The sequence below is a fragment of the Podarcis vaucheri genome (genome assembly GCF_965113315.1).
Source record: "Podarcis vaucheri genome assembly, chromosome: 1".
In the NCBI taxonomy this organism is placed as follows: Eukaryota; Metazoa; Chordata; class Lepidosauria; order Squamata; family Lacertidae; genus Podarcis; species Podarcis vaucheri.
This window is the reverse complement of record NC_138759.1, coordinates 51,658,841-51,686,316: the sequence shown is the minus strand read 5'-3', so window position 1 is coordinate 51,686,316 and position 27,476 is coordinate 51,658,841. Positions and strand designations below refer to the sequence as shown.

The 27,476-nt window shown below is 42.7% G+C and overlaps 1 protein-coding gene and 1 long non-coding RNA gene across 5 annotated transcripts in view; one reads left to right on the top strand and one right to left on the bottom strand.

The window, feature by feature from the left end:
* Positions 1 to 27,374, top strand: LOC309535091. Its single transcript, XR_014221011.1, has 3 exons — positions 1 to 414; positions 691 to 767; positions 27,099 to 27,374. It is a non-coding gene; the product is annotated as an uncharacterized lncRNA (long non-coding RNA).
* Positions 4,019 to 27,476, bottom strand: part of SPI1 (Spi-1 proto-oncogene) — a 29,613-nt gene continuing 6,155 nt past the window's right edge. For 2 of the 4 annotated variants that reach the window (XM_082226742.1, XM_082226743.1), the window contains 4 exons: positions 18,145 to 18,238; positions 9,947 to 10,167; positions 6,935 to 7,088; positions 4,019 to 4,822 (listed from right to left, as the gene is read on the bottom strand). In XM_082226742.1, coding sequence (XP_082082868.1) covers positions 4,506 to 4,822; positions 6,935 to 7,088; positions 9,947 to 10,167; positions 18,145 to 18,238 — 786 coding nt within the window. In that variant the 3' untranslated portion in view covers positions 4,019 to 4,505. The remainder of the gene's footprint in view (positions 4,823 to 6,934; positions 7,089 to 9,946; positions 10,168 to 18,144; positions 18,239 to 27,476) is intronic. The other 2 variants (XM_082226744.1, XM_082226745.1) reach the window with 2 other exon arrangements.

Sequence of the window (27,476 nt, the reverse complement as noted above, 5' to 3'; positions counted from 1 at the left end):
TGGTGGAGACCCCTGGAGTAGGACTCTTTCCAGGGGACTATAGGTGAGAAAAGGCTGTCATGTAAAGAGCAAAGCTGCTTGGGAACAGCATATCAGCTAGATAAGAAAACGCTTGGAGTCGAAGAGCTGGACTACCATGTCCAAAATGGCCAGCAACAGGAACTCAGACCAGGCAAGGTGGTGACCCTAACTTCCCAGAAAATGACTCTTAAGCCACCAGAAGCAGTAGGTTTTAGGGTTGAGCCTTAATCTTCTGGGGCCTAGCTCAAATCTGTCAATGTCTTGCCACTCCCATTGCAGCAGGTGAGCTTGCAGAGCCTAGTTGATATCACCACCCCCAGGGCACAAGGGCCTCCTGCTATTACTCACAGGCCAGGTGAAACAGATGGAAAGGCCCAGTCCGGCTGCTCAGAGGTGAGAAGAGTTGGCAATTGCTTGCTGTCTGTTGGACTTGGCTAGATATCCTATACAGTATTCTTTGCATTTCAGTATGGTTCTGCAGATCCCATGGTACTACATGGATCCTGTAAGTCCTTTTCCCCCTTCCCCTAAACCAATAGCTTACCCAGGTAGTGGGGGTTACAACAATACAGGATCCCAGCAAATCATCTTTTTTTTTACCAGGCACTGGGGCTAGTCTCAGAATTCCTGGCTAGAAGCTGATGCTAGCTTTTATAATTTTTGCCACAGATTCCAAGCCTTTGTAGAAATTGAGAATCTGGCAGATTCTGGCAGTGCCTGCCTCCACTGTAGTCATCTGCCCAAGGGTAAGTTTGGGGGTTTGGTAGAAGGGGGGGCAGCAGAGGTCAGTGCTTTGCTTCAAACCTTTTGCAAGAATTGCAGTTAAACACTTGCAAACAGGAGTGCCAACTTGAATAAAATATGGGGGGGGGTGTGCCAGGTAAGCCCCACCCAACACTATCGATCACATGATGCACTGCACACACACCATTTGAATGACATTGCCCATCAACTTGGGGGGGGGGGCAGCCCTCTCAAATATTTTATTGTGTGGGAAGCCCCCTTGGCCCCTAGGAGTTGGTTCCTACACTTGCAAGAGTCTGAGAACTGTTGAGGCTGCAATCCTGTACATACTTACCAGGAAGCAATCTCATGGAATTCAGTGGGGCTCACTTCATTCCATTTGTTTATACCCATCTTAAAAGCTTGCAAATTGCATTCTGGTTACTTCTCAACTAACCTTACCAACAGCAGGGTGAAAGGAAGTCCTTGCCTCAGGGTTAGATTTCAGCCTTTCTCTCACAGTTCCTGTATCATGCGTGTGTTACGTCTGCAACTGAACAAGGCATTTGCCTTTTTTGGAAGAAGTTTATATTGCTGACTCATACGTAACATGTAATCCATTATAACCCCAAGGTCTTCCTCAATAAGGCTGAAACATAATCATTTAATGGTTGTTTGTTCCAATGTGTGATATGGGAATTGTGAAAATAATAGACACCAGGTGCTCTAAGAACACAGGAAACACTTTGCTGGGGTGTTGCTTGTCCTTAACATTTGTTTCACATAAGTGTAAACTTTTTGATGTGTTGTTTCTCAAACAAGCTTTGCTCCAGTTGAAATCCTTAAGTGGTTCCTAATTAATCTCTAGTCAAGGTGTGGACACCTTTGCACAGGGTAAAGACATCCCTGCCCCATCAACACTCCCTGGTTTGTACACAAACAGAAATAAATTTGACACTAATGAAGCCGTGCTGATGTGAACAGTTGGGAGAGAAAGATCTGTGAAACACACTGCTGGGGTGGGATGACAACTTCCCTGTGCTCTAAAGTAGCAATGTGCACACAGAAAACAGGAATCCCTGAGTATAGGAGAGTGGAATGTGTGTGTAAGGATAAAGAACTACAGTACTAGATCACAGTGACAGAGCTTTGATGGAACGGTTGCCAGTCTGGAAAAATGCAGGTGTGTAAAACAAATGTATACTGATAAATGCAGCTGGATAGAGCATGAGGCTCCCTTCACAGCTGTGGTGGAAACTCTAACTAATCTCAAATGTAGTATTTTTAGAAAAGAGGAGGAAGAGGGGGAAAATCTTTGAAATGAAAATGAAATTATATCCACAATTATTTTTAATGTGTTCTATCATAAAATGTCTGCTTGTTCTAATCTGACATTGCGGTACCCGTCGCAGTGCCCACCCTCCCCTAATGCAATTACTTTCAGTGAAACAATATTAATGAGTGAAAACAAGGGATGGAAAGATCCTGCCAATTTTGCTTCCAGTTTCTCATTTTTCCAGTCTTCAGTTCAGTTCTCCACATTTCTGCAGCAATTTGCATGTTTTATTTGTAGAAATTACCATGACAATTATTCAGCATTTTAGTGTGAATTTCTCCCTGGTGAACACATTTTTGCATGTACTAGAGTTTTGCATGCAATTTCTCCCACATAGAATGCGTTTTCTGTATGTTATTTTTACTAATATATTGATTTTTATGCACCCCTTTACCAAAATATATCACTCAGTGGCATGAGGGAAGAGTGCAGGTGTTAACTCTCACCCTATATATGGAAAGGAAGATTGGAATGAAACAATATAGAAATCTTGATGTTTGCATGAAACAGAGACTTGTAAGGTCAGGTGGGAAAGATGCTCCAGCTCTGCTATTGCTGAGGCTTCTCTGGCTTGTCATACTTACATGGTACAATGGTGAAGAGTATACAGCCTGAGGGCTGGGTCTTTAGCACATGTTCTGCACATCGGGTCCTCCCTTAAAGAGGGCATGTGAGACCTGGACAACCGACTCCCTGTGTTGTGGGTGGGCACGAGTGGTCAGCTACAACACCCGATTGGTAGGTCCCTTGTAGCTGGGTGCAATCTGGCCAATGGGACACAGTCCAAACAGTTTGAGTGACCTATTTATACCCATGCACATGACCCAGAGCTTCCTCTTTCGGCCCATGCATTCGGAACACCCACCACCTCTCTCTATTTTTAGGGCTTTGCGCTTGACCTTGCTATGCTGTCGTGTGTCATCTGTCGTTGGGACAGGGGCGTGGCAGGAATTTCCCCCACTTTGCTGATTGGCTGTTGCCATTTGGGTTTTGTCTACTGCGTAGCAAATTGTCACAACTTGTAAGGTTGAGAATAGGCTCTGGTTCTGGTGACAGGGATGGGAGAATGCTCTCACCATCCCTATTTGAAGGGTGTTCCGCTAAAGGAATCCAGAGACTTGATGGTTTGGTCAACCCCTAAGAGGGGGTTTTGCCTGAGTCCAGGGGGACATTTGGGTGGCAGAGTTAGCCCATTCCCGGCTTTCCACTTATCCAGGTGTTCACCCTCGGCTGACCTATGCTGGAACCCTGGGTCAGCGCTACCTGCATTGCAGGGAGCTAGTCAAACCAGAGCCTATGCAACCATTCACTTTATGTAATCAATAAAGTTGTGGCCTAAATTCTGCCAAAAACCAAAACCAAAATTTGAGTCAAGTGTGAATTTATTTAGGGGGGAGGTTTCTGGGTCTGAACATTCAAAAAGAAAACCCCAGGTACAAACCTTGCTATCTCCAAGTCCAGACAGTGCAGCGAAGGAGCCTTGTCTGGAAAACCCCTTAAGAGTGTACACAATATTGCTGGTATTGGACCACTGCTTTGACTTGGTATGCTATAAGTCAACTCCCTGTGTTCTTATGGATCTTTCATTGCTATGGTATTACTGGGAATCACTTTTCCTCTACAGTCTTTTTAAAGGGGGGGGGGGGAAAGGGGAGAATATGAGAGTTAAACCAACACTTTAACAACCTGAAGTTTGCCACTGATGAATCATATATCAGGAAATTGTGAAAATAACACCTGAAATCATCATATATATCGTTCTAAGTAAATGCATAATTCCACATTACAATTTAACCATTTTATACTTGAATGATTAATAATAAATCTGGGCTGCAGATATGCACCATTACAGATTAATAATAAGTCTGTGTTGTGGATAGATACTCAGTGATTGCATGACTTACTCATGAGCCATTACAGATTACTACAGGAATGCGCTTTTCTTAAACCTGATTTTATTAAATATTTACACGTTATTAATATTTGCACGGTAAGATATTCCCAAGATCTGCAAACTTCTCTCTAGCCATGGAGAACTATAGCAGAGCCTGTATTAATGCTAGTTTTAAGCTGTAAGCTAAGGCAGAGTCTTTGAAGGTGAAATGCGACTTGCCTGTGAAGGACAAAAAACTTCCGTCAGCTGCAAATTTTAATTACAGCACAATGAAATATTTTCTGAAAATAATATACATTCCCTTAAAAAAAGAAAATCCCTGCGGTGTCCAACCTGTTGCATTTGGGTTCTGTAGGAATTTCAAAGCTGAAGAAGGGAATTCGTACCAGAAACACTGTTGAAATTTCGCCTCAATGAGATAGAGATGAGGGCTTTGGAAGCATAGTAAAAGATGTGTTTGGCAACCTCTGCTGCTAAGTCCAACTCATGTGTCTTTAGTATCTGGCTTTTCATTATTCCAGGGTCTCTCCTTCAAAGACTATAGTGCTTCCTATCCATACCACTCCTTCCCATCACCTCTCCGCTAAACTGATAGGTCAACTTCTTCTTGACCTTCTTGACCTCCCCAGTCTTGCCGTAGTTTCTCAGTGCCCGTGCCATCTTCTGGTAGGTCATTTTCTTGCGGTTGCCTTTCTGAATGCCCCAGCGGTGAGCCAGTGCTTCTTTGTGCTTGGAGGAGAACTGGAAAGTGCCCTTATCCTTATCCACCCACCAGATACTATCTTTCATATCTCCACTTCGAAGCAGGTCAAGAAGAAACTGGTACAGTCGGATTTTCTTTTTGCTGCCTGTAGGAAGAAATAAAGTAAGCAGTTTGAAGACTGAAAAGGAGCCAAACTTCACATCTTTTAAAGAAGATTCCTGGGATTTTTCTTCTTCTCATTCCCTCTTTTAGAAAAAAAGGCCACATATTTGTGGCTGCTGCTATCCACCACCCCTAGCCCAGAACAACGCTAGATTCAGAACACTGGAAGAGGCTGCAAAATGGTGGCCAAACTGCCATCATAGTTGCTGCTGATTCCACTTGCAGCAATGCACAAACACAGAAACTTACAAAAAATGAATGGCACAATATTATTGCCATTGTTGAATGGGGAGCACCACCCTCAAGAAACAATTAGAGAAATTCTCTTCATGCTGAGGTAATTCAGTTAAATGATTCCCCCCAATTTTTCTCCTCACAAATGAGGTGGGGAATTTTGAGAGGCAAATTGCACACAGCTCTAGTGAGGACCTTAGAAACTGCTTTATACCAAATGAGACAATTTGTTGAAGTGTTGTCTAAAATGACTGTCTGCAGCTCTCCAGGGTTTCAGACAGGAGTCTAAGCCCTACGTAAGGATGCCAGGATTGAACCTGGAATTTTTGCATGTGCAGCGAGGGATGGCAAGGGAGTTGCTCAAGAAAACAGGAGGTTTTCAGTATAGATGAGTTGGAAGAGGGAAGTATGGCCATTGGCAGGCTAGAGAAGGAAATAAGGACAGAAAGGTAGAACGGGGCAAGGTGTTGATTAGGGATGGTAGGGAATTTTGCAATAATCAAACAGGGACACAAGCTCTGCAGCAGTTCACTCACTTACCAGGCAAGCAGGTTGTTTTTATTGATAACACACACACACACACACACACACACACACACACACACACTGATGGAATGAACAATGCTGCTTCCTTAAAACCTTGCCATATTGAACAATTATTTATTAAACTAACGTTACTCTCTTTACTGTCATTGTTTTGGTTGTGCAATTCAGAAATGCTGAAGTTTATTTCCCATTGAACTCTATTTTATTGAGGTGACAATGGTAGCCATTAACATTCATTGTTGTATTTCTTACCCTGTCTCCCTAATAAATAGTTCTGCATTGCATCATTGTGTGTGGGAATGTTTGGACAGCGAGTTAAAGTAATAACATTGAATGGGAGTAGTTTTATAAACACATATGCATTCTTTTTTAAAAATAAATGATTATTCTCTGAGTTTCTCCGAGCGTCTCATACATTGCTGCACAAAAGCTATGTTAGTTTCACTATTGCAAAATGCTAAGGAAAAACCCACCCATCCAGCCTCTGCAACATTTCATTGGGCGGAGGGAGACGTTACCCCATCTGTGTACTTTGTATCCTTCCTTTCGTCATCATCAATGAACATTCTGTACCAGACTCAAACGCATGCACTGGCGGAGGAAGAGGGGGGCAGGGGGAGTGCACCGCCTCTGGCAGCGCGATCCTGGTGGGGCCCCACCCGTGCTGGGCACCACACCCCTGCAGGTGGCACACCACACCCCCGGGATGCGCGCCAGCCATGCCCCAGCCTGCTCTCTGCCCCCTGGTGCCAGAGCATGAAGCTCCGCCGCTGCACACATGGCATAATCCAAAATATAGGTCAGTTTAAAATGCTTCTTTCTTTGCATTTTGCAGCAATTGCCTTGCCATCTTTTCTTCTGCGTGAGGAAGGGAAGTCAATAGAGATTTGTTACTGTGTTACAATGCCCATTCCCATCAGGGATGTCTTGCTAGTGATCTCTGTCATTTACATGCAGGCAATGTTTTTAAATCTTTAGATTTGTTTCCCACCCCAAGTAAATAAGGCTTAAAGTAAAACTGCTGGGGGGGGGGGACAGGGGATGGCTGCTTGATAATGGGCAATCAATAGCAGTAGCAGTATTGTAAATAGTGAAAAATATAGGAATATAATGATATCCATTATGTAAAAGGGGAACATGCTACTGTCAAGAGAATAACAAATAATATTATTTTTGCAAAACACCATTCCAGGCTGGGATACTCCAGATTTGATGAAATGTGAACCACAACAGACCAAGTTAGAGTAATGATAAAGCAACCAAAAGATGAACTGGTACACAACAGTGAGTTGCATCCCTAGCGCTGAACACCTACCTGCTTCTCCACTTATAATCCCAGGGCCAGGTTCCCTAACATCAGCCTCCCCATCTGATACTTCCAGTGGTGGGCTCTGTCTGTCTGGATCTTCGTCATCAGAACTGCGGTGGTGAGAGGGATACACACACACAGTACGAGGCACAAATGTAACCTGTCAGATGCAAAAAAAAAAAAAGTATTGGGGATAAAGGAGTGTGGTGGGAATGGAAAATACTCCAATTAAAGAAGGTGGATGTCGCAGCAAGAGTGACATGGGAAATTAAAGAACTCTCAGTCAATCACATTTAAGTTATTTCTTTTCATTACCATGCTCAGGATCCATACAGACAAACACTAATTATTATTATTATTATTATTATTATTATTATTATACCTCACCCATCTGGCTAGGTTTCTCCAGCAACTCTGGGCAGCTTCCAACAAAATATTATAATACTAAAAGGCTCTCGTAGCACTGTAAGCATGCTTTGAGCTCTCTTCTTAGTGTAGATGTGGCCCTTTCTTACAAACAACTCATGAGCAGTTCAGAAATATGTAATTTTGATTGGAGTGCCAACTCACAGGTGCATTTACCTGCAAAAAAGGCACAGTAGTGTTCGCTGGGGAAAACAGAGAGAGAGAGAGAGAGAGAGAGAGAGAACTGTTTCATTTGTCCATAAAAGCAAATGCCTGATCCTTGTCTTTGGTCATATGTACAAGAAATATGTCACAAGTGTGTTTGGAACAAAGAGGGACAGAAAGGGCACCTTGAAAGATAAGTAATGGAACTTTGCCCATGACTTCGGTTGCCCAGTAGGTCAGGCATTGGACATCTGATGTTTTTCTGTTGATGTTATTCCGAAATGCCTCAGTAAAGAATGTGCAATTATGTTGCTTCAGGGGCACAGCAACAAGCGGTTAATGACTTGGCAAATTGTCTGGAGATGAGTAAGGTTGGAAGGGCTGGGATTGGGTAACTGTGTGTGCACATTTCCTGCCAAATATTCAAGGGTAAAACTACTGACCTTATCCACTGAGTCACACTCAGCACCTTATAGTTAAACAAAACTGCAGCCTTAGAGATGGGGTGTGTGTTTGTGTAGTAGAGAGGCAAGGGAAGTTTAGAGTTTCATTCATTTGTGTAAGTTATTTTAACTAATATATGCTTCTATATGTCTGCAGATGAAGGGTGTAATAATGATTTTAATAATAATAATAATAATTTCTCTGCCAAGAGGGAAGACAATCTTGCCTGTGAAATTTTGCCCCTCATGCAGCCAGCCTGTCTTTTCCCCTTCTAGCATCATTTACTAAGGTGATAGCAAGTGGAATATTAATTTTCAAGAGGTTTCAATTAAAACTATTGTGGGTTTCACATCTGGGCTAAGTAGCAGCAAGATAATGTAACTGTGCCATGTGAGTAACATGTTTATTCTCCCTGACACAGAACTGCAGATCTGCTTTCCTATGAAAGCTCTTAGAGGCAATGAAAATGTATTCCTTCACCAGCAACGCAAATGGGAAGGAGTGCAGATAAAGTTAGTATGATGCCCTAAGGCACAAGAGGATCCAGTGAGTGTGGAGTTAAGAAACTCTGTTTTAATTTGTAATATTTACACACAAACACACAGCCAGTTTCTGAGGGCCTACATGCTATTTTACTATATATTTTGTAAAATTTATATGCTACTTGATTGCAAAAAAGACAACAATCCTCAAAGTAGTTGAAACCTTGAAGTGGTTACGTTACGTTACATCATGAGGGATTCTAGGTAATTGGGTGCCTGGGGGATTTCCTTCAAGATTGCATCGCGCAAGGAAAGGATGTTTAACTCTGCCCTGCCTAGCTGCTCTTCTTGTGTGCTCATATCATTCATTCATTCATTCATTCATTCATTCATTCATTCATAAGGTTTCTGCTCTGCTTTTTTCTTTTTAAAATCCATTTCAATTTACGGTCCAAAAATATTAGTGCCTTTCGTCTTTTTGGTGAGCTGGTGTTCTCTGCCATGGAAAGGAAACTCCCATCTCTACAACAGAGTAGCCATAACAGTTTGGTTACACCCAATAGTGGCCACTGAATCCAGCTGCTCTCTGAGTCACCGTGTAGGCAAAACCAGGGCTTTTTTTCCTGGGGGGCACAGGGGTATGTATACACCTCAACATTTTGTGAATCTAAGCTTGGCCTCATTGGGGGGGCAGTATTTCAATATGAGTAGGAAAATGAGAGTACCCCTAAATGTGTGTTTTTTTAGGAAAAAAGCACTGGGCAAAACATTCTACTTCTCTTTGCAGGCCTACTAAGGCTGGGTAGGAAGGGAAGGCATGGAGAGGGCGGGGGGGGGAGCTTAGCAGTGTGTGGGATTTGGATTGGATAAAAGAAATGTCATGCAACTCCTTCCATCCTGTCATTTCCCCATAAGGAGGCAATGGGTACTTCCCTTCTGGAGCTAATAGCACCATCAGGGGGGTGATTATTGTTGGGACAACAGCAAGGAAGAAAGGGATTATTAAAACTTCTATGCCCTAAAGCAGGCATGGCCAAACTTGGCCCTCCAGCTGTTTTGGGACTACAACTCACATCATCCCTAGCTAACAGGACCAGTGGTCAGGGATGATGGGAATTGTAGTCCAAAAACAGCTGGCCTGCCAAGTTTGGCCATGCCTGCCCTAGAGTCTGGGTCCTAATGTCCTCATTCCTACTGTTTCTAGTAAAAAAAAAAAAGTATGCAACTTCAAGTGCTGCATTTAATTAGGCTCTTGAAGTATTGTGTTGTTGTTAAAGTCAAGGGAAGGCTACAAACTACTACAGGCAACATCTATCTCAACCCTCATTTGGTATCTCTGTTCATCTATGTCAGTATCATGGTTTGATTGAACAGCAACAGTTTCTACTGTGGATCAGATTTTCCATAACCTTTCCTGCCAGGGTCTCTTCTCCCTCATACTGAAACCTGGTGTTCAGAAAAGAAAAGAAAGAAAAGCGATAAGGCATTTCTACAGAGGTACATAACAAGGTGCTTCTTGTACCTGATGGTTGTGGTTGATCCCAAAGTGTGTGGCAGGGATCCCAGGATCTAGAACATGCATCTGTTCTATCTCCATATGCCGGTACAGCTGCTGCAACTGAGGTGGCTGGACGCTTTGGAGCTCTGCAAAGTGGTTGTCCCCAAAGGTCTCAAACTCCGGGTGCAGGTGGTGGGGGTGATATTCCCAGCAGTGGTCTGATGGACATAAAAACAATTCACCTGCTAAACACAGAAGCAAATCATTCAGTTCTCTGTTTATGAACAGTACCAAGGAGCTAGCTACAACTCTTTCCAGTATCATTCGACATAGATCTTGTTTCCAGACAAACACGTGGAATTTGAACTGGATCTTGTTATCTGGGGCAGGATTTAGGTTTCTGCAGATCTCAACAGGTTTGAAACACAAACTCAGAGCAATGAGTCATTTGTGCGTGTGCGACTTACTGTTGGCAGTGAACAACAGCACTGCAATCATCAGCAGGCAGCTGTGAGCTGCTCACCACTTAAAATTCCCCACAGTGCCCTGATAAAGTGCCACTCTGGAGCATTGTTGGACATTTAAAAGGCAGTGGGCTCACCATCACTCTCCACTGGATCAATCCTTGTTTGGTAGGCCCAAGGAAGTACAGGGAGCAGCACGACAGGCACTCAGTGCCTGGATCTCAGTTTTGATCCAGCAATTTGGAATGCACTGTCTTGTGTAGATGGATGACACTTATCTCTCTTTTTCATTCCACTCAGGTCGGATGCTAAATCAGTTCTTGCCCATGGTAATGGATTGGGTGATGGCAAAACCCAAGTCAATGCATAGGTGCCATAACTGTGTGATCTGTCTGCTTGGTTGGGTAGTGTACAACATATTAGAGGGGGTTTCATGTTTAAGGGAGGAGTTTCATAGTATGGAGCTGCTTGGCCCCTAGAGACACAAGAAGGCTCAGAACACTTTTTATTGGCTTAGAGTGATATGCCAATTACCACTCTAGACCAGGGGTTGTCAACCTGGTCCCTACCGCCCACTAGTGGGCCTTTCAGGATTCTAGGTGGGCAGTAGGGGGTTCTATGCCACAAGTTGAATCCTCCTTCCATTGAGCACTGGTGGGCAGTAAGGAAATTTTACCATCAAGAAAGATGCATCAGTGGGTGGTAGGTATAAAAAGGTTGACTACCCCTGATCTAGGCAAAGAGAGCCTGGCTTCAGTGAGCCATGACCTTGTAACCTTCTGGTTGGAGTTATTCACTTAGACTGTTTTTGAAAATGGTACAGAAACTTGAGTTGGTACACAATGTGGCTGCAAGCGTGCTAACACATCGGATATTAGAAACATGTTATGCCAGTACTTTATTATATTTGCTGGGTCCTGATTCATTTCCAAACCCAACTGAAAGTTCTGGTTCTTTCCCAGCCCTCCAGTCCCGAGATCCTTCCAACTGGAGATGTTAGGGACTGAATCTGGAACTCCCTGTGCATGCAAAAGTGTTTTGCTACTAAGCTATGACACTTACACTCCTACACATTCTTTGCAATTCACAAATGTTCAGTGGGGGTGGTTGTCTGTTTTCCCTCGCTTCTAGCTCCAGGGGTGCCAACTTGAATAAAATATTGTGGGGGCCCAGGTAAGCCCTGCCCCACAAAATCCATCACACGATACACACACACACTATTTGAATGGCAATGCCCATCAACTTTGTGGGGGCCCCAGCTCCCTCAAATATTTTATTGTGGGGGCTGAAGCCCCTACGGCCTCTAGAAGTTGGTTCCTATGTCCAGCTCTAAAGATGGTGTGGGGAAAGGGTGAAGTTTTTGTTTGTTTGTTCTCCAGTGAAATATCCATACGAGTTGGGTGGCTTTTAAATGCCAGAGTCATTCTGAGAAAAGTCATGTGAAATGAAAGAGGATGTGAGAGAATTGTTTGCTGTAGAGACATGGAAAGTGTTTGTCTAATATAGTGAAAGGTTAAAGGAAGGACAAGACCCACTTCCCCTATCTCTACCCATGGGGTAGAGTGGTGGTATATTTGCTCCCCACTTCAGCTGTGTACACACTGTATGTTTGAAGCCCATTCTTCCCCTCAAATAATTCTGGGCACTGTAATTTACCCCTCAGAGAATTAAAAATCCCATCAACCCTTAACAAACTGCTGCACCCATTATTGATGTGTTCTGAATGTGCTTTAAAGGTACAGTGTGTCCGCAGCAACATAGAAAATCATTCATACAGGAGGACTTTTACATGTGTCTGTCTTTTATTAAATATTAGCCACTAGCTACCCATAAATCACCCATATTTCTTATATTTCACTCTTGATTTCATCAAACTTTAACACAGGATTTTTACAAAACAATCTGAAATCAAAATGTGACTGTTGTCAGGTATGATCGGCAAAATTCTTTGTGGCCTACCCCTCCCTCTTTTGAGGTGACTGCTACACACGGGGTGTTTCTGTAACCCACTTCCTTCCTTCTTTGGAACTTCAAACAAAAGTTGGTCAGATTTTCATATTGACAATAGTAACAAGATTTAACCCAAGAGGAGAGACTGAAGGATACAGAAAGTGGGAAGAGAAAGAACAACAACAAAAGAGAGAAATACAAATTAGCATGGACCTTTCTCTTTTCTCTTTCCTCAAAGAAGTCTAGTTCCTCTGCGTATATCATAGTTATTTGACAAGAGAACAGCTCAGGTGGCTTGTTTCTCCCATGTGTTAATTAACAGGGCAGCTGTTATGGGCAAAGGAGATTGGAGTTGGGGTGTGTGGGTGTGTGGGTAAGCCCCCCAGAAGCTTTGCTAAGTGGCAGTACATAAATATCGCCTCTTAAGCAGGGCAAAATATTTTACACAAATAGTGTTTGAGGACATTTTACTACCCTAAGCCAAATTAAATGCATCTCAGAACAGTAAAATGTCTCAAAACAAATCCACATGTGTGGTGGCAGAATACATTAAGTTTGTCTGAGAATTCCCATCAAATGTTTTTCTATACTTTCCATTGGTTGTGGTGGGGAGCACTCCAGTGACAAAAATCAGTAGGTTTCTTGGGATTTGTTTTCCATGCACTTAAGAAGGTTCATATATTCATGTCCCTGTACACATCAGTCTTATGGGCTGACTGGATACAAAGGAGTGGTGGGAGGCACCAGCTGGGGAACCCCCAAGGGAACCCCCAGGGAAAGAAGGCTCAGATCTAGGGGACTGGTTGTGGGACAATGATAAGTGGTCAGTAGGAGAAGTCTGGAAGGAGGAGGTGTCAGAAGCTGAAGGGGCAACAGGGTTTAGTGAGCAGGAAGAGTCTGTGGCAGAGAGCAGTCCAGGCTCAGAGGCAGAAGTGGATGAGGGCCAAGAGGCAGCAATGAGGCAGCTGCTGAAGAAGCCAGAGAGTCTCCCCCTCCTGCCTCAACAAGCTCCTCTTCCCCTTGGTGTTCTAGAACACGCAGAGAAATGAAAAGAGATTGGTTGTACACAGTCGCAATTTATGACTGCTTGGGGAAAATGCTGGAGAGGAGGGGACTTAGGCAGCTGTGGGAAGATTGGGACCTTCAGTCCTCACAACTGCCCCATTGGAGCAATACATACTGGGAAGAGTTGCTGTGATCACTAGGCCTGTGCTGTTTTGGCTTCTTTGAATAAAAAGTTAACTTCACTGACACCGGGTGTTTTATTGCTAACCTACGCTTGACTCCTTACAATCAGGATAACAGCGTGCAGATAAACCCATTTTAGTCTGACAGCTAAAGATGAACCAATTAAGGCAGTGATGGGGAACTTGCGTCCCTCCAGATGCTGTTGGACTCCAGTGCCCATCAACCCTAGCCAGTACGACCAACAGAGTCAAAGATGATGGGAGTTGTAGTCCAGGAACACCTAAATTAAGAGATTGCTCTTTTTTGTAAACACATGCATTATTCCTTAGCAGGAATGGGGAAACAGCCCATAATTTAGAGCTCCATTCCCTATTCTCTTCTATAAGGGCAGGACCTGTATTATTTCACAAGGCCAAGAAATTGTAGACACCACCACCACCATCTGAGTATTAGATACAACAACAATCTACATATTAGATGGTTGGCTATAGCTATTTTTGCCAGTTTAGAAATGTGTGCTTCGTCTCTGTTTGCTTTTAAGTGGGTTTGAAATGCCTTTTTTATTTCAAATCAGTTGAAATGATGAGGTGGGATCTGATATGTCTTTTATCTGTTTTAAAACAATGTAAGGCTTTTTGGCTGATTAGAATGTGTTATATGCTGTTGTTTTAAGTTAAATATTTTTAGAAATCAGTTTTAGATGTTTCTATTAATTGCAGGCCACCTTGAGAAAACTCTCTTTTGAAAGGCAATATATTGATTCTTCAGTAAATAAAATTGTGTTGTGTCTTTATAATTTCGTGAAGGCTCTGTAAAGGGAACTAGCAATGGCAAATGTTTGGGCACCACTTTAGGCCTTTTCACTCTCTTATCCTCTATGTGATTGTGTCCTCCATTGGAGTGGAGGAACATAGAAGGGAACAAGATGGTGGGGTCAACTCTAGTTGATTGAGTTCTGTTCTCCCTCTCAATAAAGTTACAGTTTTGTGGAGGGGAATGCCAAATAGGGCTAAATGGTCAAAATATTTTTTTTCTTCCTAAGAAATAGCATTCATTAGCTTCTTGGAAACAGGAAAGCCACTCAGGAGAATAGTCACAAGAAGCTGGCCTACTCACTTCAAATATTGCTTAATGCAGTCATTTTAGTCATAGTGGAGATGGCGGGGGGAACACTTCCCTTCCTTTCTAACAGACATAGGCTGCAGTCACACTAATCCATTTGTAGCACACACAAAAAATGTAGTTTTTCTCAATCCGGTATCATTCCTGTTCGTCCTCAACATGCTGCTTTCTATCTAGATTGAGTCTAGGTGTGACTTCCGGGTTGGCGCCTCTGGCAATGGCGGATTTCCTCCGATCGGGAGGAACCCGCTCCGTGGAAAACAGGGTCTGAACCACCATGGCGAGGCGGAGACCCATCAAAAACCACAGGCGGGAGAAGCCTGTGGACGTGGGATTCGGCTGGCACCTTTGCGCCCCCTCCACTCGCGGGGAAACCCTGATTTGGGGATCCAGAGCGACGTGGGGTGAGTGGCGCGGTGCTTTGAATCGACTGCTTCTTTCACGGAGTGAAGCCGCATTGCTGTTGCCGGAGAGCGCTGACTTTTTCGTGTGAACAATTGGATTTCAAACAACTGCCCGTGAGTAGAACGGAAAATTGGACTGTGGAAATTTTTTAATTAGGCACCGAAAGCGGGAAGGTCTAAACAGGAAGTCCACCTTCCACTTTTTGTAGATAGATTGAAGCAAAGACATGGCAAGCTAGAGTTCAGAAAGTCGTTTGTAAAGGACTAAATTTTCATCATTTAAAATTACTGAACCCCCCTTGGAAGCAGGAGAAGAGGGGGGAACCTTTTTTAGACTGTTTAAACCTGCAGAAGAGAGAGTAAAGAAAGGTAATTTTCCACCGTCTTGAACCTGGGAGTGGGGTGTCAAGACAGACGTTTTGGAGAAGTTCATTGACTATGGACAAACGTTTTTGACAGATAGTTAAAAGAATAGAAACATATTGATTCCATTGTTCCCTTTCGCTTTTAAAAGGAACAAAATATTGACAAAATATCTGAAAAAGGAAAACTTTGTTGCTAAATCTGCCTTTTTTTAAAAAAAGAGGAGAAAAAAAGACGGATACAAATAGAAATTGCTTCCCCTAGAGGGAGCTTGTGAAACTGTTTTTAAAGTTGAACTGGGGAGTTTTGCAGCTGTAAAAGATTAAAGATCGTGGGACCAGACTTCGACCTTGAACAAGAATGTGCTCAGAGGCTTTGGTGCTTGCCTTTTGCAAGACAAGTGCTTTATTGGAACAGTTACATGAGAAAATGGATTTGATGACAGCTGCGATAGGAAATTTTGGACAGGCAGTGGGTACCTATATAGAACCCACTCAGGAATTAATCCAGGAATGCGCTTTGACAGATGAGATGAGGGAGGAGGCTGTTGCTGGACCTCGGGTGGCAGAGATGGAGGGAGCTGTGGCCCAGCAGGAACATGAGTCGTTGGACTTGATGAATGAACCTGGAAAGAGTCAGACTTGGAGAGATGGAGTTCTGCTTGGCTTGGAGATGGGGGGCTGGATGGACCCCCCTATGCAGAGATGTTTTGACTTTTCAAGTCTGGCTTTAGGCCGGGGGGGGGGCTCGGAGCTGTGGGGGCCCCTAATTTTGGAGGGGCCTTGAAACATGCCTTTAAGTATCACATGGATTTCAGTGTTGACTATGGAAAAGGGGCTGACTTGTCGAGAAGGGACAAAAGTATTGTCAAGTTGGAGTCTCCCAGAGTGAAAGGAGCAGAAGACAAAGTAAAGTACAGGTATAAACATGAAGAAGACCTGCGGAAGGGACATGGAAAAGACCTAAGAGCCTCGAATATAAGGTCACCAGGCTGATGGACTAGAAGGATGGGACAGAAAGGACTGACAAAACCCGAGACCAGGAGAAGAGACGATGGATGAAGATTGGAAGAAAGTTTTAAAAATCTATTTAGAAAAGTATCGTAAAATAAACGAGTATTAGAAAAATGTTGGAATGAAATTATTTGGCTTTAGCAGAAATGTTAAAAAGAATTATGTAAGAATATGATATGGTTAAAAGAATTTGGTATAAGTAAGATTTAAGTTTTAAGTTTTAGGGTTTTTTATGATAAGATAAGGTTAAAATAGATTAAGGTAATTTAATGACAGAATATTGCGAAAGATGGAAAGGATTTGCTGAGATAATTAACAACTAGAATACAAAAAAGGGAGGTGTGAGGAGGTCGATGAAATAAATTAATGAAAGTTAACGATTTGGGAATATTGGATTTGTTTTTAAATTTGTTGTATATCTTTGCTTTTTGACTGTCTTGTATTGTGTGTTTTGTTTTTTGTTTTTGATTTTGGTTTCTATTGATTTGTATTGTTTAATTGTTACTTTTATCTATTGTTGTCTTTCTTTTTCTCTTTTCCTTGTTTTTTCCTCCTTTTTTGTAATTTTAAAATTTTCAATAAATATTATTAAAAAAAATAGATTGAGTCTAGATGTGCCATCTACAAGGATGTTTATGGCTTCTTGATACACCTTTGAAAAATCTCCTCTTGATTAGATTATCCACATCTTTTCCTCCCTGAACATGCCCCAGGTGAATAAAGAAGGAAGTGGTGATTGTGATCTTGGTATATACCCACCAACAATGCCATTGGACAGGTGTGGATACGCCCCCTATTGTGGTTTTCAAATGGATACACTGCTGAGTAATACAGAATCAGTTTTAATAATTTCTCAGTATGTGCTTTTCAAGGGCAAAAATATATACAATAGATCAGGCATGGCCAAACTTGGCCCTCCAGATGCTTTGGAACTACAACTCCCATCATCCCTAACTAACAGGACCAGTGGTCAGGGAGGATGGGAATTGTAGTCCCAAAACATCTGGAGGGCCAAGTTTGGCCATGCCTGCAATAGATCTAGACTGTGTGGACTTGGATTCCATGGATTCTAGAATAAAATTTTGTGTGTATGCAGCTTTAGTCTGACTCCAGAATGTTGTTCTAACAATTTCAGAGGTGCCTTTACAGCAGGCACCCCCAAACTCGGTCCTCCAGATGTTTTTGGACAATTCTCATCCTCCCTGAACACTGGTCCTGTTAGCTAGGTCTGATGGGAGTTGTAGTCCCAAAACATCTGGAGGGCCAAGTTTGGCCATGCCCGCTTTACAGCAAACAATCCCTTGTCACCAATATATTGTGTTGTGGGAGCTGCAATGAAAATAAGCAAACAATCTAGCTTATGGGCTATGACTGGAGCAGGAAACGTTTGACTCCCTAGACATTGCTGATCTATAACTCAGATCATTCCTAGTCATTGATGAAAGTTGTAGTTTTGCAACATCTGGAGGACTAAAGATTCCCTGCACCTGGTCTATGAGATGATGGTGCAACAGTTAACTACTTCCTGAAAGTTACTTGTGTTCTTTAATGTAATCCAAGTGGTCTGGAATTGCTTTAACTCAGTGGCAGTGCTGGCATTAAGCATATGAAACATCATTACTGAAAAATGTGCTTAATAGACAAGACACATCATTCCTCCTCCAAATGTCCCCAAACCCATCACTCTATTCTTCCCAGAGGCCTTACAGCTCACTTACCGCCATGACTATCTGCATCACTGTTCAGATACTGGTAACTGTCATGGGATTGCCTGTAGATGTCTGACTCATAGGATATCAGATCTTCAGAGGGCTGCAAGAGGGAGGAATTGTTAGACATGAGCATTCAAAGACCAACATTATGTCCTCTGCCAATCGAAAAGGATAGGATTGGGGAAGAGCAAAACACTGCAGATATGTATGTCGGCTGGAACAATACATATCAGCATGAATGGTGGAGAAAGTATTGAAGCAGTGATTGGAAAGCATTAAAACATTATCTTTCCGATGTGGTTAGACCTTAGAATAGTTGAGAGCCTTAGCTGGGGCGTATCAGCAATTTTTAGGGATCCAACACAAGAGTGGTATTAGTAGGGAGAAATACAGTAGGGGGCAGAATATGTATCATCACCACAATCAGAAGGGTATAACGGTACAAACTATAACAACATTAGGGAGATTACAGAATCCAAGCTAAAATTAAAAAGCAGTTTGGTATTACAGATGCAGGGGGTTAATAAGTACCAGTAAATCAGACCATGGAAGTATATTGGGGGATTGTCCCAGCCCAGTTTTGACAGAGCACTTGTAGATCTCCTTATTCTTATGCCAACAGAACACAACAGCAAAAAGCTCGTGTTATCTTTCACTTCATGGAAACAGGACATTCTTAGAAACATAGGATTCAAACTGGCTTTCAACTTTTGGGGAAACATTTTTGAGATGGCAGAGAATCAAAAAGAATGGATGAATGAAACCATTTCATTTTCTGCAATTGAAAATTTGATCCTTCAGTCAGTGCACTGCATTTCTCTGAGTATTTTGAAATTTGGTCCTGGTGCTTCTGTAGACAGCTAATTGTCACAGTATGTGTTTTCTGGGACTTTCTGTCCAGTAAGACACAATTCCCAAACAGTGTTTGGTTTTGTAATATGATTTATGTTTGTAACTACCACAAAATTTTAGCTCTTCTGCAATTCTCTTTTCAATGCTCCAATTCTCTTTCCATTTTAAATATTGCAATATCTTGTCCATGCAAAATTGGCATGGACTTAGTTCAGAATTCAACAAAGATTTTGAAATAACCCAACAGTATTACTGTTCAGATGCTTGGCAATGGAAAACCTTTCTTTATTGAGCAATTTTATTAGAGCTGCTAAATTAGTCTAAACTAAAAGTTAGAAGCTGAATGCAGAAATGTAGCATTTTTCAATAGTTATAGAAAGGCTTGGAATATTGTGAATATTATGAAACTGATTTCTATATTTACCTGCTACAAGTTTTTTTTAAGGACATTTTTTACTGATCTGGAAACACTGTAGCTTTCAAATTATGAAAACAAGAATAGCATACAAATGCCCACATTGGGTATACAGCAAAAATCTTCAATTTATGGCTTTAGCCCTCACCAGAAACAATAATAGATAAATAGATTTGGTATTACGTATGCAATGAGTAACAGTGTATACTGCGTCTGTATAGCAGTTTGGTTACACCCATGTTAAAGCTCTTTAATGTTGCTGAGGCATTGCTTTTACAAAATTGAGAGTGAAATTAAAACAGAGGCCCCGCAACACACTTTGGAGTTTTATTATCCAGCAGTGACTTTCTCCATGCCCCCACGCCCTCTGTTATGTTTGCTCACTTCTAAATTCCATTCAGCCAAAGATCATTGCCTGTCATGCTCACATTAGATGCCTCCTCTTATCAAGCAGAGACAGAATATCCCCCGAGAGCAATAGCATCGCAAGAGGCACATCGAGGTCCTCACAGTAATGAGTGCTCAGTTGCAGAGAAGGACTCCTTGTGAGTAAAAGGCTCCTCAAGAGTAGGGCTCTCCTCATAAGGAGGGCTTTCTGCAGAAACCTTGGGCTTTAGCTGGGCTCTGGGTTGGGCCCTGCCTTAAAAGCCTCGATACAAGTCTTGGGATTCAGCTACACTGGCAAAGAAAAAGTGCTTTATATGCGTTGTTTATGCATTCTAACACTGTGGCACCAGATGGTACTCTGGAGTTCTGGTTTTGCTAACCTGATTTCTCATACAAAGTTTGCAACGTGTTTAACTGAAACGCTTCTTTGATGTGTCTAGATCCAGCATTTGAGTAACCTGGAACATTGTATTCCCATCAACCCTGTGCCTTCCTCTTGGACACTTAGCTTGGCCTACTGTTTATGGGCCCTTGATTGAACTACTACCACTGTGTGGCCAGACTGAGATGGCTCTTCACTTTGCTTGCACTGCTTGCTGTATACTCAGTCTCTGGACTGCCTGCACACCTTGCTGTGGATCCTCACCAGTCTGGGTCTAGCCTGAAACAAGACAGTTTCCTGCAGGTCCTGCCTGTTTTAGAGTTCCTATTGATTGATGGTTAGTATTGATTGTGGCTGGGTGGGATTAATGAAGAATAGGGTCTCATTTGCTCTTGAATGACCTCTGTTACTTGAAGCAAAGTCATTTCTGTTCTTATATAGAGGGGAGGTCTTTATAACTGCTTTCCTTGTCAAGTTTTTGTGTGTGTTTTTACAGTGTAGTTCTGTTTTATGTGAGGAAAAACAAAAAGAGAATACTGAGAAGAAAGCAGTTTTCAAAGCCTCCCCTCTGGGAATGTGTTCTGGAGTAATCCTCTGCAGGAGAAGCAATTGCAAGGTTAGACCTGCAAACAGGAGATATTAAATTAAAGGCACAGAAGCCCTGAGATGTATATTTCCCTGCCCACACTGGACAGGCTGGTGCTGCAATTGTATTGTGCGGAAAAATAATTGCCACACTTCAGAGAAAACACAGAAAACGTTGGATGGTGCTGATTGTATAGGGAAGTTTGATGTTTTAATTTGTTGGAAGCTGTCTAGAGTGGCTGGGGCAGCATAAAAATAAATAAATGATGATGATGACAATATCTAGATTTCTCCATAGAAGGCAAGTGAACAAAGGCTGAAAAAAGGATGTGTGTGTCGGAGCAATAGACACTCCAAATAAGTTATTAAAAAGCAAAGATTTAAAAAGGAGATACAGTAACATAAAAGGCTAACAAAATGATAGAATATTGCAAATGCACACAAAGGGGAACCACAAAATACCACAAAATATATCAATGTACTTCCCAGACGCTAACAGGATCCAGTCATCGTGGAACAGCAATTTTGAAGGACTGTTGGATATTTGCAGAGGGGCAAAAAAGTTTTAGGGAAGAGAGTGGGGGAACATACTTTTTTTCCTACCCCTGCTCTGAAACCTCTCCTGCCTTGGTATGGGACTGTTTTGGGACTGTTTTGGGCTTGGGACTCAGGTTTGTGACTGTTAGTGTCAGCCCTGAATCTGAGTTTTTGATTTATTTCTATGTAGTGTGGAAGGGGAAGTCCTAGAGGGTGGGAAAGTGCTCTTTCCTCTTTCCTCCCTCTTGAAACTCCCTGTATCATGTAGGAAGGGGAATTTAATCTCATGATGTGCATCCCCCAACCCAATTGTCAATCAATAAGAAACTATAAGCATTTAGAGGCTCAGGGAGGCAGAGGCCTTGATCATTTTACCACCCTTAGAAGCTGGGGGGGGGGTAGCAGTCCAGGAGGGGGCATTCTCTGTCATCACCTCTAAGGTGTAGAATTTGCTCCCCACAGAAGTGTGTCTGGCATCCTCATTATGTAGTTTTCATCTGAAGAAACACTTTTTCACCCTGGCCTTAGGCATGTCCAAAGTCCGTTTTGGGGGCCTAAAAAAAGCTCAGCAACTTTGGTCGGCCCTCACGCATGTGCACTTCATCAAATCTTGGCCCTCTTTGAAAAAGTTTGGGCACCCCTGCCTTAGACCATCTGACAAAGTTTTTTTAAAACAACAACAACAGCAACCTGATAATCATGGTGAGAAGGACAGAGTATGGAGCGGCAACCCAGCTCCTTCACCTAGCATGACTCACAGGGAAGAAGACACAGGCAGAACGAAAAGGCTGGAATGGATCTGCATCTTCTGCTGTCCCTGGAAGTGGCACAGGCGGCAGCGGCAGATTCTTTCCATCCTTTTTGTTCTGCCTTTGTCTATGTCTGTCTGATGGCCCTGTCTCCATCTGAGCTTTGCTTGCCACTGTTTGTGGGTGAGGGGCTGCTTTTATAGCATGAAACAGGGGGGAAGGAGCCATCCCACCCTCATCCCTCCAGATATGCCCTGCCTCTGGTCTCCTGTTTTGGCTTCTTGACCCTGTTTATTGTGGTTGCTCTGTTAGCTTTTTGCCTCTTTACCTCTTTCTTGTCCTTATTTGTTTGCATTGTTGTCTACCCCACCCTGACCATCCTTCATTCATGATTTTGTACATTGAACAAGAATTGGCTTTGTCAGTTAGTTACAATGATGTGATTGAGGAATTTAAATCCACAACACCTAGCGAATGATGTCTCATGCTCTAGAATATCTATGCCAACACAACCTCACAAGGGGCTGCTCACGACTTTCTGGAAAGCAAGGCCTCCATGAAGCTGTCCCAGAATAAGTTTGGCCTGACTCATTGCCGTGGAAATGCCTTAGATCTGGTGTTTACCTCTGTGGACCAGGTGATCTGACACTAAGTTCCAGCATAACAAAGAAGTGCCATGGTCAGATCACTTCCTGGTGCAACTAGACTTTTCCATGACCTTTCCCCTCTGCAGGGAGGTGGGGCTGATCCACATGGTCCGCCCCCACACAATAAAAGGGACAACTAAAGGTGTTCCAAGTTGCTTGACTGCAGTCCCTTTCACCCCAGCCAGCATGCTCAAGCACTGGCATTGACATGGCTTTTCTAGACTTTGTCTACAAGATGCTTGTAAGAACCTGTTCAATATAGAAAGATCAGCTGGGCTTCCTAAGTATGCAGCAGTTTTGAAGAAGCCATTCTGCACATGGAGTAAGCAGCTCATGCCTTGAAACTATAAGCTTCCAACTGACCTGTGTCTGGTATTTTTCAGAAGAGCCCTCTGGGGTATCACAAAAGTGGATCTCATTAGCACTCTCTGTGTAATTTCAGTGTGATATACCAGTCTAAGACTTTAAAATGATACCATATGGTCTTAGAACCAAAACAGAAACTTAATTTACAGCCTTCCAGTCCAAAGTAACTATGTAATTCTAGGAGAAATGAGTTATTTAAAGGCCCTGAGCATTTTTCTGCAGTTTTGAAGTGGAATTTTTATTCACAGCTCCGTGGCTCAATCAGACTGCAGTGACAGGCACTAAAGTGGGCATGTACAAATCATGACCAAACAAGAGGAACAGAGGCCATCAGTCCATGCACAGCACCCAACAAGGAGCTCAAGAAACCACCTGTGCATGCTGTCTGACTAAGACTGTGTAAGCAGGAAGGTTGCTTAACACCTGGTGGACCACAGTACATTGCAGTATTTGGCTTGGTGAGTCACATGTTTTTGCAGGTGTGGGTCAGCAGCACGCACTCCTTTTGTGCAAGAAGAGGCGCCTTCAGCCTAAGAATATGACAGTAAACCCCTGCAAATAAATGCTAAGAACGTGCTACTCACCACTGAAGTTAGATAGCAGATGCAATGGCAATCAAATAGGTACAACTGGAGAGGTTGGGTGATAAAAAGTCCGCCCTGAAAACCCTCCTGCAAGTCCCCACTTAGGTTTTTTCCATTCAACATTTGTGTTTATAATGCCAAGAAAAGAAAAGCCTATGTGCGTTTCAAAGAACTGTAAGTCAGAAAGGGATCTGAAAGTTGCCTGCTGTTTCCTCTCTCTGGTCTTGTGGCCAGTCTTTGTGGACTATGGGCTCATCCAGATGGAGGCTTCTCACGCCTTCACTAGGAGCTCAGGAAATGCGCTGGGGAAAAGTCTGTTTTCTCATTGGGCAACCTTGTAACAAGCTGAGGAAACAAACCCCGAAGGCAGCACAAGGCCTTGCTGACAGGACCATATCTGTGCCAGCTGGTGGACAGGCAGGAACCAGCAGGAGTTCACACACCCTGAACATCTAGACTCCTGGAAAATGATACCTCTGAAACCATTGGTGGGTGGGCAGCCTTTGGGTGCCACTTTTATGCATATTACACTATATTTGAAACTTCCTGTATCTTATGGAGGGTTTGGCTCCAGTTACCAGACTGGAGAAGAGCTGGCAACACTCCACAAGACACAAGAGGGGCACAGTGGAGTGCAACCTGGGCTCTGTGGCATTCTCACAATATATAGGAAGCTGGCCTATACCAAATTGGGCCATTGGTTCTTCTCCTCTTAACTGGAGGCAGCTATCCCAGTCTTCAGGCAACAGTCTTTCCCAGAACTACCTGGAGTTGGCAGGGGTGGGACCCAGGATTTCCTGCATACAAATCGCGATCAGAGACACTCAGCTATGGCTCTTCTCCCCAAAGTGGCACAACATTTCCTATGCTTACACATAGGGATAGAATATAGTCCCGCCACAACTTCCAAGAGGCATGTTTGACTACTGTTAGAAAACAGAATTCTTGACTAAATAGACCTTTGGTCTGATTCAGCAGGGTTCTTGCATACAGAGACGCATGTGAGCTTCCATCCCAATGCAAGTGCAGTTTTGGAAGATCAGTTTTCATCTGAATAACAAGAGGGCAGGAAAAAATTAAACACTCCCTCCACATATGCTGCAGTCTCAAACATTTATCTACCGGGCTCCTGCCAGTGGCTATTTGCATTTTAAAAAATATGCATATTAAATACAAATATGTATTTATTGTGTATTTGGTCCTTGCAGATCAACAGCCATCTCCTACCATAAACTAAATCTCAGTTCTTATTCAGATCACAAGAAAGTATATATCTAGAAGGCATCCTATTGTGATAATAGTTTTTTAAAGTCCATGTGATTTTACTTTCTCTAATGCAAAAAAGGAAAGAAAGTAATGCTTGGTGTGGTTTTTTGCTCTGAAGTGTTGCACCAACTGTGCTTCCTGCATTCTAAACCCCCCCCCCCCCCGATTCTTTGCTTATATTTCTAGTCTTGGTGGGGTCTGCTTGTATTTCCCCCATAAAGTACTTTACAGTGACGAACAGTAAAGTAAATCATATGACCCTATTGTCATTAAGAAGCAGAGTTAAGGTGAAACGCTTAACCATCTTGTAGGTTTCTTTCTTTCATTGTAAGCCTTATTAACAGCACGAGCAGCCATTCTGGCAAGGAAATGAATTGGAATGCAAGTGACTCTGTAAAAAGTTCATACTGGAACCCCATGACAGTGCAAGCTGGGAGGTTATTCAGTGAGAACATCCTAGCTGTTGCTGAAGGAGCCTTTTAAGTTCATACACCAGATTACAGAGCTACAAGAATACAAGACTGTAGACACAGTCGCCATGATGGATGGCTTTAAAAGATTGTTGGGCACATTTATGGAGGAAAAGGCTCTCAATGGCTGCTAATCATCTTGAGTACTTTCTGCAGCGGCATGTGAAGGAGACAGTAAACTTCTGGTTGACTATTGCAAGAATTGAATGCTGGACTAGATAGGCCTTTGGTCTGATCCAGAAGGTCTCTTCCTAGGCTCCTATTTTCTTATGTACAAATGGAGTTATTATTTTGATGTCAATCCTGTTTTCAGGAGCTCTGAGCCCCTCCCCACAGAATTAGCTCTACTGCATGCTTCATAAATCTCCTAGATTCACACCAGAGCATAAAACATTATAGTACAGATTCACTTTATTTTTGGCATTAGTTGTTCTACCACTATTCTAAGTTGGTAGTCCTTAAACTATCAGGCAGGAATCCCATATTATGTTGTGCACGGGCGAAACTAGGCTTTATTTTACCCGGGCCAAATACCCAATTTGGTACACATACCCATGCAGATTTGCTTACACAGGCTGGGAGCCTCAATGGTGATCCTCTGGAGACTTCATCTGGGGCAAAAAAAACCCAGCTAGTTCCCTGCTCCCAATAGCTATGACAATGACTTGTGACTGTATGTTTTTAAAAAGCATTTGTCTGCAAGTCAGTTCTTATGCATTGAGAGAAATTGTAATATAGAAGATTTTTTTAGGGCACAATCTGAACGTTAGTCAAGATCATAACTATGGGAGACAGTGAGTGGCAACAATATATGACTTATGCAACATCTGATACAGCTGGGGAGAAAATTGATTCTGTTCACATCTAAAGGTGAACCTACCATTTAAAATAACAATAATATGCAAACCGAAACACAACTACCATTCAAAATTCACACGTCTTCAGATTTTGTAATGAGGTTCTCCAGGAAACAAATCTGAACTAATAAGTGTATATACCAGGATAAAGTAGGGACGCAGGTGGCGGTGTGGGTTAAACCACAGAGCCTAGGACTTGCCGATCAGAAGGTCAGCGGTTCAAATCCCCGCGACGGGGTGAGCTCCCATTGTTCGGTCCCTGCTCCTACCAACTTAGCAGTTCGAAAGCACGTTAAAGTGCAAATAGATAAATAGGTACTGCTCTGGCGGGAAGGTAAACAGCATTTCCGTGCGCTGCTCTGGTTTGCCAGAAGTGGCTTAGTCCTGCTGACCACATGACCCCGAAGCTGTACGCCGGCTCCCTTGGCCAATAAAGCGAGATGAGCGCCGCAACCCCAGAGTCGGTCACGACTGGACCTAATGGTCAGGGGTCCCTTTACCTTTACCTTACCAGGATAAAGTGTGCACAAAATGCATATATTAGTGAAAGAAGAGTACAAAATGCATTATATTAGGGGAAAGTGCTTGCACAAATTTGTATATTAGTCAAAACTGCATACAAAAATAGGTTTATTGGGAGAAATTTGCACTAAGATTTGCTGATGAATTTTCATGAAGAATTTAAAATTACACATTGTTGCAGAAATGTTGAGAACTGAATCAAAAACTGAAAAATGAGAAACTTGGAGAGCTGAACTTGAGAGATTTCTCCATCTCCAGATACAGCCAATTCCAATTCCTCCATAAATGCACCACAGTTTAATCTTGCTATTTTAAATTATGATATGAATTTTCTCTGGCAGATGATTCAGAAATACCCAACATGACTCCCCGTGATGCACAGCTGAGGCTGGTTTAACGGACAGACCTAACCTCATTTCCTTGGAAAGAATTACAAAATAACTGTATGGTTTTTAGAAAGGATTAGAAGATCATATTAAATGTTCCTTCTCGGAGCATATCAGCCTCCCTGACGTCTTGATATTATTTCTTTATTATGCACATCTCTCATCATTCATCCTGGATTTCTTTCCTCCCTGCTAACTCTTACATTTTGTGCCTGTGATACTGACTGCATGAGCAGCACTTCCAAACATCTTATCAGGGAAAGGTAGGATTCAGTGCTGAAGCACGTAGCCAAAAACATTAATTTGATTTCATTTGCATGATATGTACAAAAT